General features: G+C 44.5%; 1 protein-coding gene across 1 annotated transcript in view; it reads left to right on the top strand.

The window, feature by feature from the left end:
* The first annotated feature begins 6,077 nt into the window (after positions 1–6,077).
* Positions 6,078–12,742, top strand: part of fam149a (family with sequence similarity 149 member A) — a 21,439-nt gene continuing 14,774 nt past the window's right edge. Inside the window, exon 1 of the mRNA XM_064342096.1 lies at positions 6,078–6,903. Within this exon, the coding sequence (XP_064198166.1) occupies positions 6,416–6,903 (488 nt within the window). The 5' untranslated portion in view covers positions 6,078–6,415. The remainder of the gene's footprint in view (positions 6,904–12,742) is intronic.

Below are 12,742 nucleotides of genomic sequence, written 5' to 3'. Positions count from 1 at the left end.
TGTTGATGATCACTCATTTCTCATACAGGTCAAAAGAAATAATGGGACAATTATATCAGCAGTTCTGGTTGATAGCTTAATCTGGACATGGTAATGGCTTACAGACATCCTACTTCACCTTAAAATATGGCAAATGTCTTCTCTTTTTTGTACTGGAGTTCTAATTTCATTGTGAAACAGTTGTGAATAAATGTAGGTGAATAGCTGTGAATTACAGAGCATCACTGCACTGACACACTTTTTCTCTGTGGGTGCAAATATTACATGTTTAGGAGGTAATTAACCATGATAGAGGACTGTTACTAACTGAAAACAATAGGGTCAACTTTGAAATACAACACTCTGCCTTAGGCATTTACAAAACTGAAAATAATATTTACTACTATAATTATTGGTTTGTGGTGATGTCTTGTTTTTAATCTAATTTAGAAAATAAACAAGGTAAATCAATGCCATTGTGCGGGGTTTCTCCGGTGGGCTCCGCAATATCGCCTTCAGCCGATTCGCTTTTGTCCACAGTCGATAACCGTGATCACGTGTATGTACAGTAGCCAACATGTTCTAGCCAAACGCGACGCCCCCCCCCCCCGTGCGTGACTGACCTCTAATCGCCACGCATCAGCAAGTGGGCACAAGCACCTGCAGCCGCGCAAATTCTAGCAGCGCTCCGTTGACGAAATGAGCCGGTTCGCATAAAAACAAGTGTACGTAAATAAGATAAATGACTTACACGCTTAAAGCTAGAATATACATACATAAGATAAATGACTTGTATGCTTAAACATATTGAAACATTAAGCATGCACAACAGAATATTGACAAACAAGATGTACACCAACAAGGACAATACTCTTCAAAACAGTAAGTCTAGCACCGCCATAGTTTAAAAAAAACGTATATGAATGACAATAACAATCTAATGTATAAAGCATTCTTACCTTTACAAGAAGGCATACTGGTACCACAAGGCAGCATCAGACTTAACGGATTTTGTTCTGGTATGATGAAGAACATGACACAAACAAGCTCATTGATGAAGCTATCGCTCCTCAGTCATATCACCGGCATCACGTCACATGTCAGCCTCCCCGTGGTTTCCCAGATACGCGTGTGAGTGAGTCCTGTGCCGGGCAGTCTCTCTTTCTCTCTCTGCCTTCCGCTCCTTCTTTCCTATAGGAATCCAACCTACAGGCGAATGTGATTGGCTCTCGCTCTCCCCGGCTACTGGCGAGTGAATACCCTTCGTATTTAACCTTCAGCGGCGCGTATATCTCCCACAGGATGCGCGAAGCTAATTGCCAGTTAACTAGGTGACGGCAGTGGGTTTAGCCAGGGCCCCGCAGATTTTGTGGCAGATCAGGAGGCAATGTCGCGAGGCCCCACCTGGCTGGAGGCACGCGCAGCAACACGCGCGACGTAGCAGAGCAACAAAAGCACCCTTTTGTGTCGCGCGTTTTACAAATACTATAAGCCGCCTTTAGCTTAGCGCGGAGGGCCAATCAGGCGACTGTGTTTTCCGAGAAGGCCGGGTAATCAGTATTAAATTAAAGCAGATGGGAATGACAGAATACATTAGGGAGGTTATTAAGAGCGGCGAGCGGCTCAGCAGAACGCGCGGAGGAGTAATCCTTTACGCAAGGCTCTCCAGACACTTCTGCATAAATCAAGCCCCTCACAGCTATGTCAAGTGCTCTGTGACTGAGACTGAGCCAGTCACATCCATGAAAACAGAAGTCACTCTCTGAATCTTAAACAACAAGCACATGTTCTGTTTATTTTTTAAGCTGAAATGAAGTTCACTTGGAAAGTTAACCAATATTTAAAGGCCAAAGCAATATTTTATTTGTGATAGAATATATGGTTTTAAAGCTCCATCTCCAATAGTCTGTACTATTGTGGACAGACTATTTCCCCCCCAGGAAAGAACAAAGAACACATGTGTAGCTTTGTAACCATGGCAATATCACATGTCACTGTTGTTTGAAAGTTGCCTGTCTCCTTTCATCAGTGGCAAGCGATGAATGGATACTGCTTCACATTGTCCGCCCAATCTGTTACAGTATCATTCAAAGATGGGGGACGGCTTTTGCATCTTGTATTTGGAGATGCGTAGTGGTTTGCTCTCTTAATTACTCTTTTCTCAATATGATCCATGATTATTGTAGTAGGTAGTATGTCTGAGGAGAAATGGAGAGAATCTTGAATCTTATGAGTCATACTGGCTCAAATAAAATAGTTGACAGCAGAAGTGGTCTTTTGAATGTGCGCAGAGAAATGACTGGAAAGGTCAAACTTAAGAAAACTGAGGCATAATGACAATTCTTGACAGGCAGTCCAAAACAAGCATGAGGTCAGTGCCGGGTCAGTAGCAATGGTATTCAGCCACTCTAAGCAAAGTGGCACATGGAAATGATGCAGCTCTGGAGGAAAACAGAATGATGACAGACAAGGGATGGCAGAATATTTTTGGAAAACTGAGCACATTTTTATGTTTTACAGTCTGTGGATCAGGCGCAATTAAGTGCGTCCTTTTCATTTCCACCGCTACCCCAAGCGACGCACCCCGGATGCGTTCAGCAGACGTAATTCTGGCCGCTGGCCCTGAGTCTGAATCACGGCGATAAACGAATGACTTGTTTGCTCGCTTGCGGCAATTAGGAGGATGATGGACAGATGCAAGCCCCCCAGGGGGGCCCAAACTGTTTATTTTTGGCTTGTGTTAATGGAGGCACACCTCATAAACCCACCACGGCATCCTTTACTGCTGTGGCAGGTGCATCATGCAGTCGCAAGCGTGCGTCACCAACATGTCTGTAAAGCAGTCTTTAATGGAAGAACGGACTGTAGGATTGAGTCCATTGTTAAGGTGCACCACTCCTCTACTGAAATATTTAAAATATATTTTCTCTAAATAGATGTGCTAGTTAATATGTTTCTGCAGCTGCTCCGCTGGATTCTTCTCCGCAGCTCATAAGCACTCAGTTTGGATCTGACCTGCTTCTGTGGTCAGTGGGCCAACCGTTTTTGACTTTTACCACAATGTAAAAGAGGTAACACGGGCACTAAATCACCTAGACCACATCTGTTGAGTCGCAGGCAATGCTCGTTCTGGTCTTTAAAACGTTAACGACCCAATGGCCGCGCGGCAACCTCGCGCGGTTCCCAAAACAACGAACAGTGACACGCTGCACCCTCATTTGGGAACGACGCTGGCACCACGTATCTCAGCTTGAGTTAAAAATTCGGGAAGGATGAAGTTATTATGGCGCGTTATCGTATAGTACCTGTGGTACCGTGGACCCCCCTCTGAAAGAAAATGGATGAACCCAGCTGGGTTTAGACGATGCCACCCGGCTCCTCAGCAGTCCTAACAAAGATGTAACGGGGGGGGGGGGGGGGGGGGGTCCGCGGGGGATCTTTCCCGCGGGCCTGAATTACGGCCGTATCGCTTTTCGCGGTGACCTTTCAGTGCCTCTCGTCGCCGGGCCTCCCAGGGAGAGACGGCGGCTATCCCATCTCTCCTCCTCCGCCGCCGCCCCCCGCGAGGATTCATAGCGCCCGCTCCCGTGACCCGCGACCACGCCGTATCCCCTTGCGCTATTTATATTCGCTTTTTTTCATAAATAAGCCGCTGCCTGCTGAACACTTCGCCTCGACGCGGGTTCTCAACGCCGCGCCCGGAGAGTCGCTGGCCGAGGGGAAACTCATCGCTCCCTTGTGAATAAAGGCAGCCTGCATTTGAACAGGCTGACATAGTGAATGGGCTATATGATACTGGCTAATTTCTTGTGAATACTCACAAATGAATCCATCCAGCCTTTGAGATTGACTACAGCCTACCCACCCCCATTATCACTGCATTGTAATTTTTTTTTTTACCAGGAAGTTGTTTCACGGTTCACGGATATGTAAAATATATTTTTCACAAAAATATTTGATTTTGCCTCAACCATACAGTACAGCTTCACCCGCCCACACACACATACACCCACTTGTCAGATAAGACATCTGGTCATGGGTCATATCAATTTCATCATGCCTACCATGCCAATTCACGCCAAGCAGCTAAGCCCGTATGTCCACTGGAGGCTACTTACGTAAGTCACCCCTCATCGAACGCGCCGACACAGTTCAAACACGGCCATTTTCTGCCTGCGCTTTCCCTCCAGCAGGGGAATCGCAGGAGCTCACGGGCACTAATCCTGTGTGTGAAAGAGCTGGATTAGAATGACTCGTGTGTTGCTCTGTGTCCCCCTGCTCAAAAGCAGTGACTAATGCCAGGATCGATAGACACAGAGCCCAGCTCACACAGCCAAGCTCGCAGTGAAACGTCCGGGGATAATTAAACTCGGACAGAGTTTAAATTAGTCCACTCTGGCCAGAGGGTCTGAGAGCGGGTCTGGACAGAGTGGACTAATTCAAACTCTGTTAGACATCTGGACAAATATAATGAGTCCACTCTGGTCATAGTGGACTCATGTGAACTCTGTAACACTGGGCATTTTACTGTGTAAACAAATGTCCTTCGGTAGAAACATGATGAGAGGAGACACATTCTTCTCTAGAGAGGTTACTTTTTGATGTTGACAAAAATGCCATGCAACGGACTGCGATGGACTAGCAAACTGTCCAGGTTGTTTTCCTGCCTCTCACCCAATGCATGCTGGGATAGGCTCTAACACCTCCTGTGACCCTGACCAGGAGTAAGTGGGTATAGATAATGGATGGGTGGATGGATGGAAAAATTAAGACAAATGCTTTTTTAAAACACATTTATGATATGGAACTTCAGGTCTAAATATAAGACTAAAATATTTGAGATTGACTTATTTTTTTGTTTTTTGCAGGGTGCTTTCACTTTAACCACATGAAACCTGCTTAGGACACAGACACAGATAATCAGCACACTCCCTGTTGCTCTTCATTGCCATTTATTTACTTCACCTATCGATTGTTGCCATAACGCACTGGCGTTTAATTGGATGCCAATGACAATAAGTGGGGGGGGGGGATCAAGGTTATTTGCACTTCACTGTATGCAAAATGATTTATGCATTAAAGTATAAACTATGTGTGACATTGTATACAGATATGTTGTTGCTTTTTATCGCAGTTGTTTCATATAGTGTTATTGAGCCATTTGTTGTCATCTGTCCTATATAGTATATGCTCTTCCACGGGCCTGGAAATTTGGCAACAATTTGTGCAATACTGCCACCCAGTGGTAAGATATTGGATGCTACTCGAGAACACCTCGGGTGAGATCTGATGGTGGGGAATGTTTGGATTATAGCGCTCGAGTTCTGAACATGTATGCATCTTATGATGTAAGTCACCTCATATACCTTTCACCATTATGATATCCTTATAAAAAGATATGTCATTCTGTATAATCTCTTGGAGAGCTTAGACACATACTGTAATGAGGCGATGACATTAATCAACAGTTTTATGAGTGTTTTATTGTCTGTTCTGAGAATAACACCCAAAGGATCAGTGCACTTATGATGACTCACACGTTGTCAGTTGGCGTGTCTCAGTCATAGGGCTGGACTTTATCTCCCAGTAGAGTCTACCATCAATTGAGGGAAAAACAAGTTTAAATAATTTCAACAAATTTCCTTTTGATATAATTTTTTTCCTAGCCAGTAAAGCTTGGAATTTTTTTATTTATGGGCAAGTTTGAAAACGTGAATCTAGGACTACAGTCTTTGTCATTCATATTAATTTCAACTCAATGTGAACAGTGTAGAAATGAGCTAAATAGCTAATAGGCATAACAAGTTTAATTCATTAAGTTATTTGTATTGTGCCCCATGGTATTCTGGGAGATCTGAATATTTGCCTCAGGAAATAATGAATAATTTGTGAATGGCATATTTTCTTATATAGGAACTGTGCAGGGAACAGTGTCCTGCAATAAACGGTTCGCAAGATATTCTTCCTGAACGGTTCTTGGGCAACAAGATAATTCGCTTTTTGGATGTCCAGTATAAAATGATGATTTACTCAAGTTGCACACTACCTACAGGGGGCAACGAAGCCTGCAATGCATGCTCATTTAATCAGTGAGATCAAATCTCTCACGTGCACACCTGAGTAGAGGTAAGAATCGCCGTTGACATTTCAACTTCTCTCGATTTGAGGAATGGGGGATACGAGGTAAACGGATCAGAAGTCCCACCTTTGTTTGGCATAGCAACCGATCAGCTGGCAAGCCTGCGCGCGACGCCAGCTCGGAATGATGGCCAGCTTCTCTGTGCTCCAACTGAAGGGGAAGACATCGCTAAGGATGACAGGCTGCTACGGTTACTTTTAAATAGTGTCACGATCGCAGTAGTAGTAATGACATATCTTTAATGAACTGACCTTGCCACTAATGGGTAGGTCAAAGGTAACAGTTTTATCGTGAAATATGAAGATTTCTGTGCTTGATCTGAGTACAATATATGGAAAGATATTCAAAACGCCGGTGCTGTCAACTCCAACCAGATCCGAAAAACCTCGCAGTGCTTCGCTTGGAAGACAGACCGTTGAGACGTTTCCCATAACTTCATCGGCGACCTGTTTTTCTATGTTGCCTGATGCGCTGTCCAGTGCCAGTAGCGTGGTCGCCACGAATCCAGTTGGGGTCAAAAGAAGCGTTTGCTCGCCGATGTCTGCCGCGGGTGCTGTCCGAGAATTGAACTCTAGCATGTGGCAGGTAACAGTGCAAGGCCAGTTAACTCAAAGCTCGAGTTCTTTTGCTTCAAAACATCAGGGAGCCTCCATCAGAGGAAACACCACTAATTTAGGCAGACCGACGCCTAACGCAGTTCAAACTTTTCAGTGGAATTCGCCGAGCAAACTACACCCGTTGATACGGGACACCTGTAGCCTAAATCAAGAGGAGCTCCATCAGAAGTAAGTACTTTCTTTCTTATTTAGAATTCTTGCGTGCACCGCGGAGACTTCAAATTGCATCGAGCGTTTGTATTGCAGCCACCCTCTCTCAATCGGACACGTCCGAAGTTACACCACGGCCGACTATAATTATGTTTATAATAGAGCCTTCCCATTTACTCTGTAGCTCGCGGTAATAAACAAGAGGACAAGTGCTCTGTTGGGAAAAAAAATTCAGCTTATTTGTACGTGCCTTAAAAAAACAAAACAAACAATAAATATATATTTTTTTAAAACATTACTCACTCATGTATTGACATTTTCCCAGACTTGAGCACATTGTAAATGTCATTTCCGTGAAAAAAAGCCGTATCAGACAGATGTACTGTTGATTTATTAACACGCGGCCTATTTAAGCTCGGGTCCTAGACGTGGCTTTCAATATTTAATTAAATCTCTGACAAAAGCCGGAGTCAAGATGACTAATTAATAAAAAGGCTTATGTCAGGGAATCAGGGTGTAGTCTTTCCATTGCTACTCACGATATCTAATTGCTCCATCGTGCGCATACATTATATGACCAGAAGTATCCGGACACCCTTTGGTCTGGGGCTGTTATTCACGGCTTGGGCTAGGCCCCTTATTCCCATATTTCAATGCTACAGCATACAATAATGATTCTGTACCTCTCCAACAGTTTGGGGGACAGCCCTTCCCTGTTTCAGCATGGCAATGCCCCCGGGCACACAAGGAGGTCCACATAGAAATGATTTTGTTTAAAATGTTGTGGAAAAACTCGACAGGCCGGCACAGAGCCCTGACCCTAACCCCATTGAACACCCTTGGAACCAGTTGGAAAGCCAACTGCGACCCAGGCCTGATCGCCCAATCAGTGCCCGACCTCACTAATGCTCTTCCGGCTGATTGGAAGCAAATCACCACAACAATGCTCCGGTTTCTGGTATAAAGCCTTCCCAAAAGAGTGGAGGTTGTTATAGCAGAACAGGGTGGACCAACTCCATATTAATGCCCATAAGTTTGGATGAGGTGTTGGAAGTCAGGTGTCCACATACTTTTGGCCATATAGTGTAGTTACGCCCTGAGGTAGTGCTACTGAAAATACTTTTTCTCTGTTAGCGAGAGACTGAAGATGGACTCATCATTTTGAGTGCAGTCCTTCTGACAGTTGGTTTAATTTTGTCGAAAGCTCTTTCCCTCAGTATTTGAAATGGCCCTGTGGATGAATATATGAAAGTTCTACCCAGTAGTAGAACATCATACAGGGATTTATTTGAGGTAGATACATACGAATTTCAGTTTAAACTGACATGTGACTGTGTCAATTTGCAGGACTTCCATCCGTGTTGGATGAGTACACTACCATACTTCAGCTCAATATTTTGAAAAAATAAAATAAAATAAAATCCTGAAGTACTGTGCATATGTTATCTTCTACACAATGGTAGTGATAGGATATGTTACTGTAAATCAACCTCTTGAGCATAAGTGTTCTCTACAAGAGATGTCCTCAGTCTCATGGAAGTGACGAGCATGTGAAGTTAACAGTTTTATTTCTTATGTGTGAGTGACATCTGGTGGTTGAATGGCATTAGTGCATGATCCCACCACTGTTAAACTACTGTGTAGAAGAATTAGGCCATAATGTAATTGTGTTGTAAGTGGATATAATCTAACAGTGTGTGAAATGGACCCTTGATGTGCTCTCCATAAAAAAGAATATCTGGTCAAGAAAGCAAAGCCATTCATACATGATTTTATGTAAATGATCCTTAAAAACTAAAAGTTGAAAAAGGCAGCATTAAAGATTTATGACACTATGTATTGCCTTGCTACATTGTAAAGTGTCTTTGTGACAGTTCTCTGAAGAAAGCACTATGCAATTAAAATTGAATTGTATAGACAAATACCAAAATAGCATTGTTCTCACTATAACTTTTACACTTAAAACACTTCAAAATGTTGCTGTTTCACTTCTGTGAAAGGAAAAACTGTTTCATTAAAGTATCGTGGACAGAAAGCAAAAGTTTCACAAGGTAGTATTTCCTTGGAGAAAAGTGCCTGCCTGGCAGCCATGTCAGATTAAATCTAATAAGCAAATTCTACACTCTGAAAAGAATGACACTGCTTCTCTAAAATATGTCTACATGTAAGTTTGGAGTGGTATAGCACATGCTTATTTTATTATATGTGCAGTCATTTTAACATATCAGTTCTTTCTTCATTGAGGTTGTAAGATAATGGACAGGTCTATTTAATAATTAACAGGACATTTAAACCCTCGACTCTCTCAAGAGGGCTATAGTAAAGTCTCTTATTCGGGTTTTTTACGGGGAGTTTCAGCTGTCGGCCGGACCTGTTTCCGCTTCGCTTGCCGTGAAAGGAGTGACCTTTTATCTTTAAAGCGCGGCGGATACGGAGCGAAGCTGAGTCTCGCGAGGTGGCGGTGCGGCGAAATCACTGTCCCGTTGTCCGCGTTCTAAAAAGGTCCGTGGGAAAGCGGATCCATTTCAATTAGTGGGACCTTTGTGCCCGCGCGGCTGCCCCTGAAAGTTTAATGAGACCCTGGCACTGCCGCCCTTTGGCGTTTGCTCTGTGAGAGAAACGCGATCCAGCCCGACGAGCCGGGCTTCCTTTTTGACCTCTGCCGACCAGTAGCCTGAATCCGTCACTCTTCTGATAATCAGTTTTACTTTCTTTCCCCCTCCACATCCAAGCAGTTTGGGAAACTATCTGCAGACCGTTACACCTGAAACCAGGTATAATGACACAGCTTGAAACGCTTTCACATTCTGGTTTGGGTTTATGTCCTGCTTGGATATGTATGTTTAAGGGTCTCTCCTGAGAAACCTGTTACAGAGAAAAAAATTATAATAAAATAAATGACACAAACACAGAAAGAATAAGCAAAACATAATTTCTGTTTCCAAGACAAAATATGTGGTTAATTTTGATAAACTGTTCAGTGATGCACAGTAACCTGCAGTTTAACACATTTTGGAACAGGTGAGCTATGCTAGCTATGTTGATTTTATTTTCTTTGGTATTGTACATTGGTATTCTAAGATGAGTCTGAAAAAGCATGTCTTCTATCTATGATAGAATGGATTTCAAATGAAGTCTGAAGCTGTGAAGTATGAAATGTGCGTGCTGACCCAAACAATTTTATTTTAACATGAAACGTGCAGAGAGATAGTATCCAATGAAGTCCAGCAGTATCCAATGAACGTTTAAATAACAGAACCTTTTAAATAGTCTGAATAAAGTAGATAGCAACAATGCATCATCTGTGTTAAGAATGCCAGTCCTGTCTTGCTTGTATAGTACTTCAATGTTTCTTAACAATCAGACGTGCATTGATTGGATTGCTTTTACAGTGCATCAGTGTATCATAAAAGTTGTGCAATCCACATGAATAAGAATGACAGTCGATGCATCAGAAATTCAGAAGACGTTATGACTCATAAAAACTAATTACAGATTATGAAGGAGAAAACTAATCAGGGAAACAGTCTACAGAATAAACCAGAAAAACGGCGTCCATAATCACGATATAAAGTCCTTATTTGGAGTCGTGAATGGCCAGACACTGGGAGTAACGACGGACAGCAACTTGGCGCCAAATCTTCATTTTGGCCTTTGCGGTTGGAGAGCGGGAAGGCAGGATCTCACTGAGTATACTGCGTCTAGCTTGACGTCATCGAAGATCTAAGTTACCGGCAGATCCGTGAGATCACGTGACCCGTATCACACGGTACATCAACGCTGACGCAGAGTGATCGGACTCTTCCAAGTGTCTCGAAACAGGAGACCCGTCCTCCTCTCTCGTAATTGTGTTCCTGTTGGCAGACTGTTCTAAATTAGTACAGTAATGCAGTTCATTGGGATCCTTAAGAAAACGGGATAATTAAACTAAAAAAATTCCCCTCCGGCATTATTTGACTAAATAAATGTGAGATTCATTAAGGCCAGCCGTATCTCATAACTATGAAAAGGATGTGGAGTAGATTGTGTTTTGAGCTGTGGGGTTGGGCTCAGCCACACCGGGTTTAACGGCTGCTTATTTCAGTGCTCACTTCAGGTTACTAGGTCAGGTAATTCCCTGTGGAGAGACACACACAGGTGTAAACAGCCCCCTCACAACTCCACCCCCCCTACCCCAGCCACCCACTCACCCACTGAGAATGATGACGTCATCCTCTAATCTTGAGGGGGGAAGGGGGTGGGGGGGGGGGAGCAGTGAAACCCAATCGACCAGCTGCAAACGGGGACAGAGGTGAAGAGGAAGAAAGAGGAAGACAGCCGGCGCGTCGAAGAGGGAAGGGCTTCCTGTGCGTCTCCGTGTCTCCGCTTTGACGGCTGGCGCCCCCCTCCCCACCTCCGCCCCCCCTCCCCCCACGGGCTCAGCCGATTCCCTGCTGAGGGGGAAGCGCTGAGGGGGAGGGGCGTTTCTGAGGAGGTGCCAGCCAAGCGACAGCAGGTGCTGCAGAGGGCGGCGTCTGCGCGGAACGTGGACACGCGCTCACTTCCTCTGGGAGCCGGAGGAGGGGCTGGGTCAGTGAGAGGGGGGCGAGGAGGGGCGCGGGGGGGGGGGGGGAGGTTAATGACGACTCTCGTCCCCTGGGGTGTGTGCTTGAGAGAGGGCTGGAGCCTGCTCCCACCTCTACTGTACGCGGAAGAGAGGGAGAAACGGTGGGGCTGGCGACTGCGCTCATTGTGCTGAGAGGGGTGGGAGCGCGCGGAGAGGCACTCGGACCGCCATGAGGGGGAGAGAAACAGGGTGATTGCGGAGAGGGGAGGGTTTGGGGGGATCCAGGTAGAGATCCCCAGGGCTGTTCCACTGAGCGTCGGCTCCACAGATGCCCATGGTCTTCATGCCCAGTGCCCATGCCAGCCTGGCGTATGCACCCACCCTCCCTCAGCTCCACCAGGCCTACACCCACCACTGCCGGGCAGGGAGCACCAGCAAGGGCCAGGGGCTCATTGTAATTGGGTGAGTAGCTCCTACAGAGGCAACCTGGACCCCTTGATCATTTTTTCCTCCTTCAATATGACTGGACACTTTATCGATAATGTTGATTATCCATTATTTCTGGAGCTGGTGTTCGTTGTGCATTCTTGTGCATTCTTGTGAAAACAGAGACTCAATAATTTCATTTTTTGTGTGGCAACTCGATTTTGGAATTTGTTTTTGTCTCTTTCAAACAAGCGGAAGTTTGAAAATGAATCAACTGTCTGTGATACACCTGTGTCTCGATTGAATCGTAAAAAATACTGATATTTTTAATGCAAAGGGAAGTGTGCACCATAATGGTTTGATCTTGACATTTCAGTTTGTTGTCACTTGGTGTGCGAGGCGCAAGATTAAAAATGTAATAAAAGTTTACATTATTCATCATGTGCACATTTATTTATGCCTCTTGTTCTTTTTGAATTATTAATGTTAAAACTGGCAGGTGGACTTGTGGCCAGTCTGTTAATGAGGGAGACCTGCGGAGCTGCTTGAACAGTCTCGCACATTCATGCAGTTAATGGCATACGTGTTCTTTTGACTGTGACTAGCCATGCGCATCATCGTTAAGACAAAAGGCGACAACAACATTCAAAATGATGAATTGCTCAGTGTGTCACTGTGTTACATTGTGCGTTTCATCGTCCTGAAATGACATTTTAATCAGGGAGGGAACACCAATGTACAGTCCTTGGTAAAAGTCAATTTAAATGTACTGTACAAGCAAAACGATACTTTTTTCCCCGACAATATTCAGATAACGTTTATGTACTGTAATGTAACCTGGCAGGAAACACTTAAACTGTGTCTTAAAATGTCTCCTTTCATTTC

This window comes from Anguilla rostrata, chromosome 7 (genome assembly GCF_018555375.3).
Source record: "Anguilla rostrata isolate EN2019 chromosome 7, ASM1855537v3, whole genome shotgun sequence".
NCBI classification, from domain to species: domain Eukaryota; kingdom Metazoa; phylum Chordata; class Actinopteri; order Anguilliformes; family Anguillidae; genus Anguilla; species Anguilla rostrata.
The sequence above is the reverse complement of the archived record's forward strand: the minus strand, read 5'-3'. Positions and strand labels throughout refer to the sequence as shown.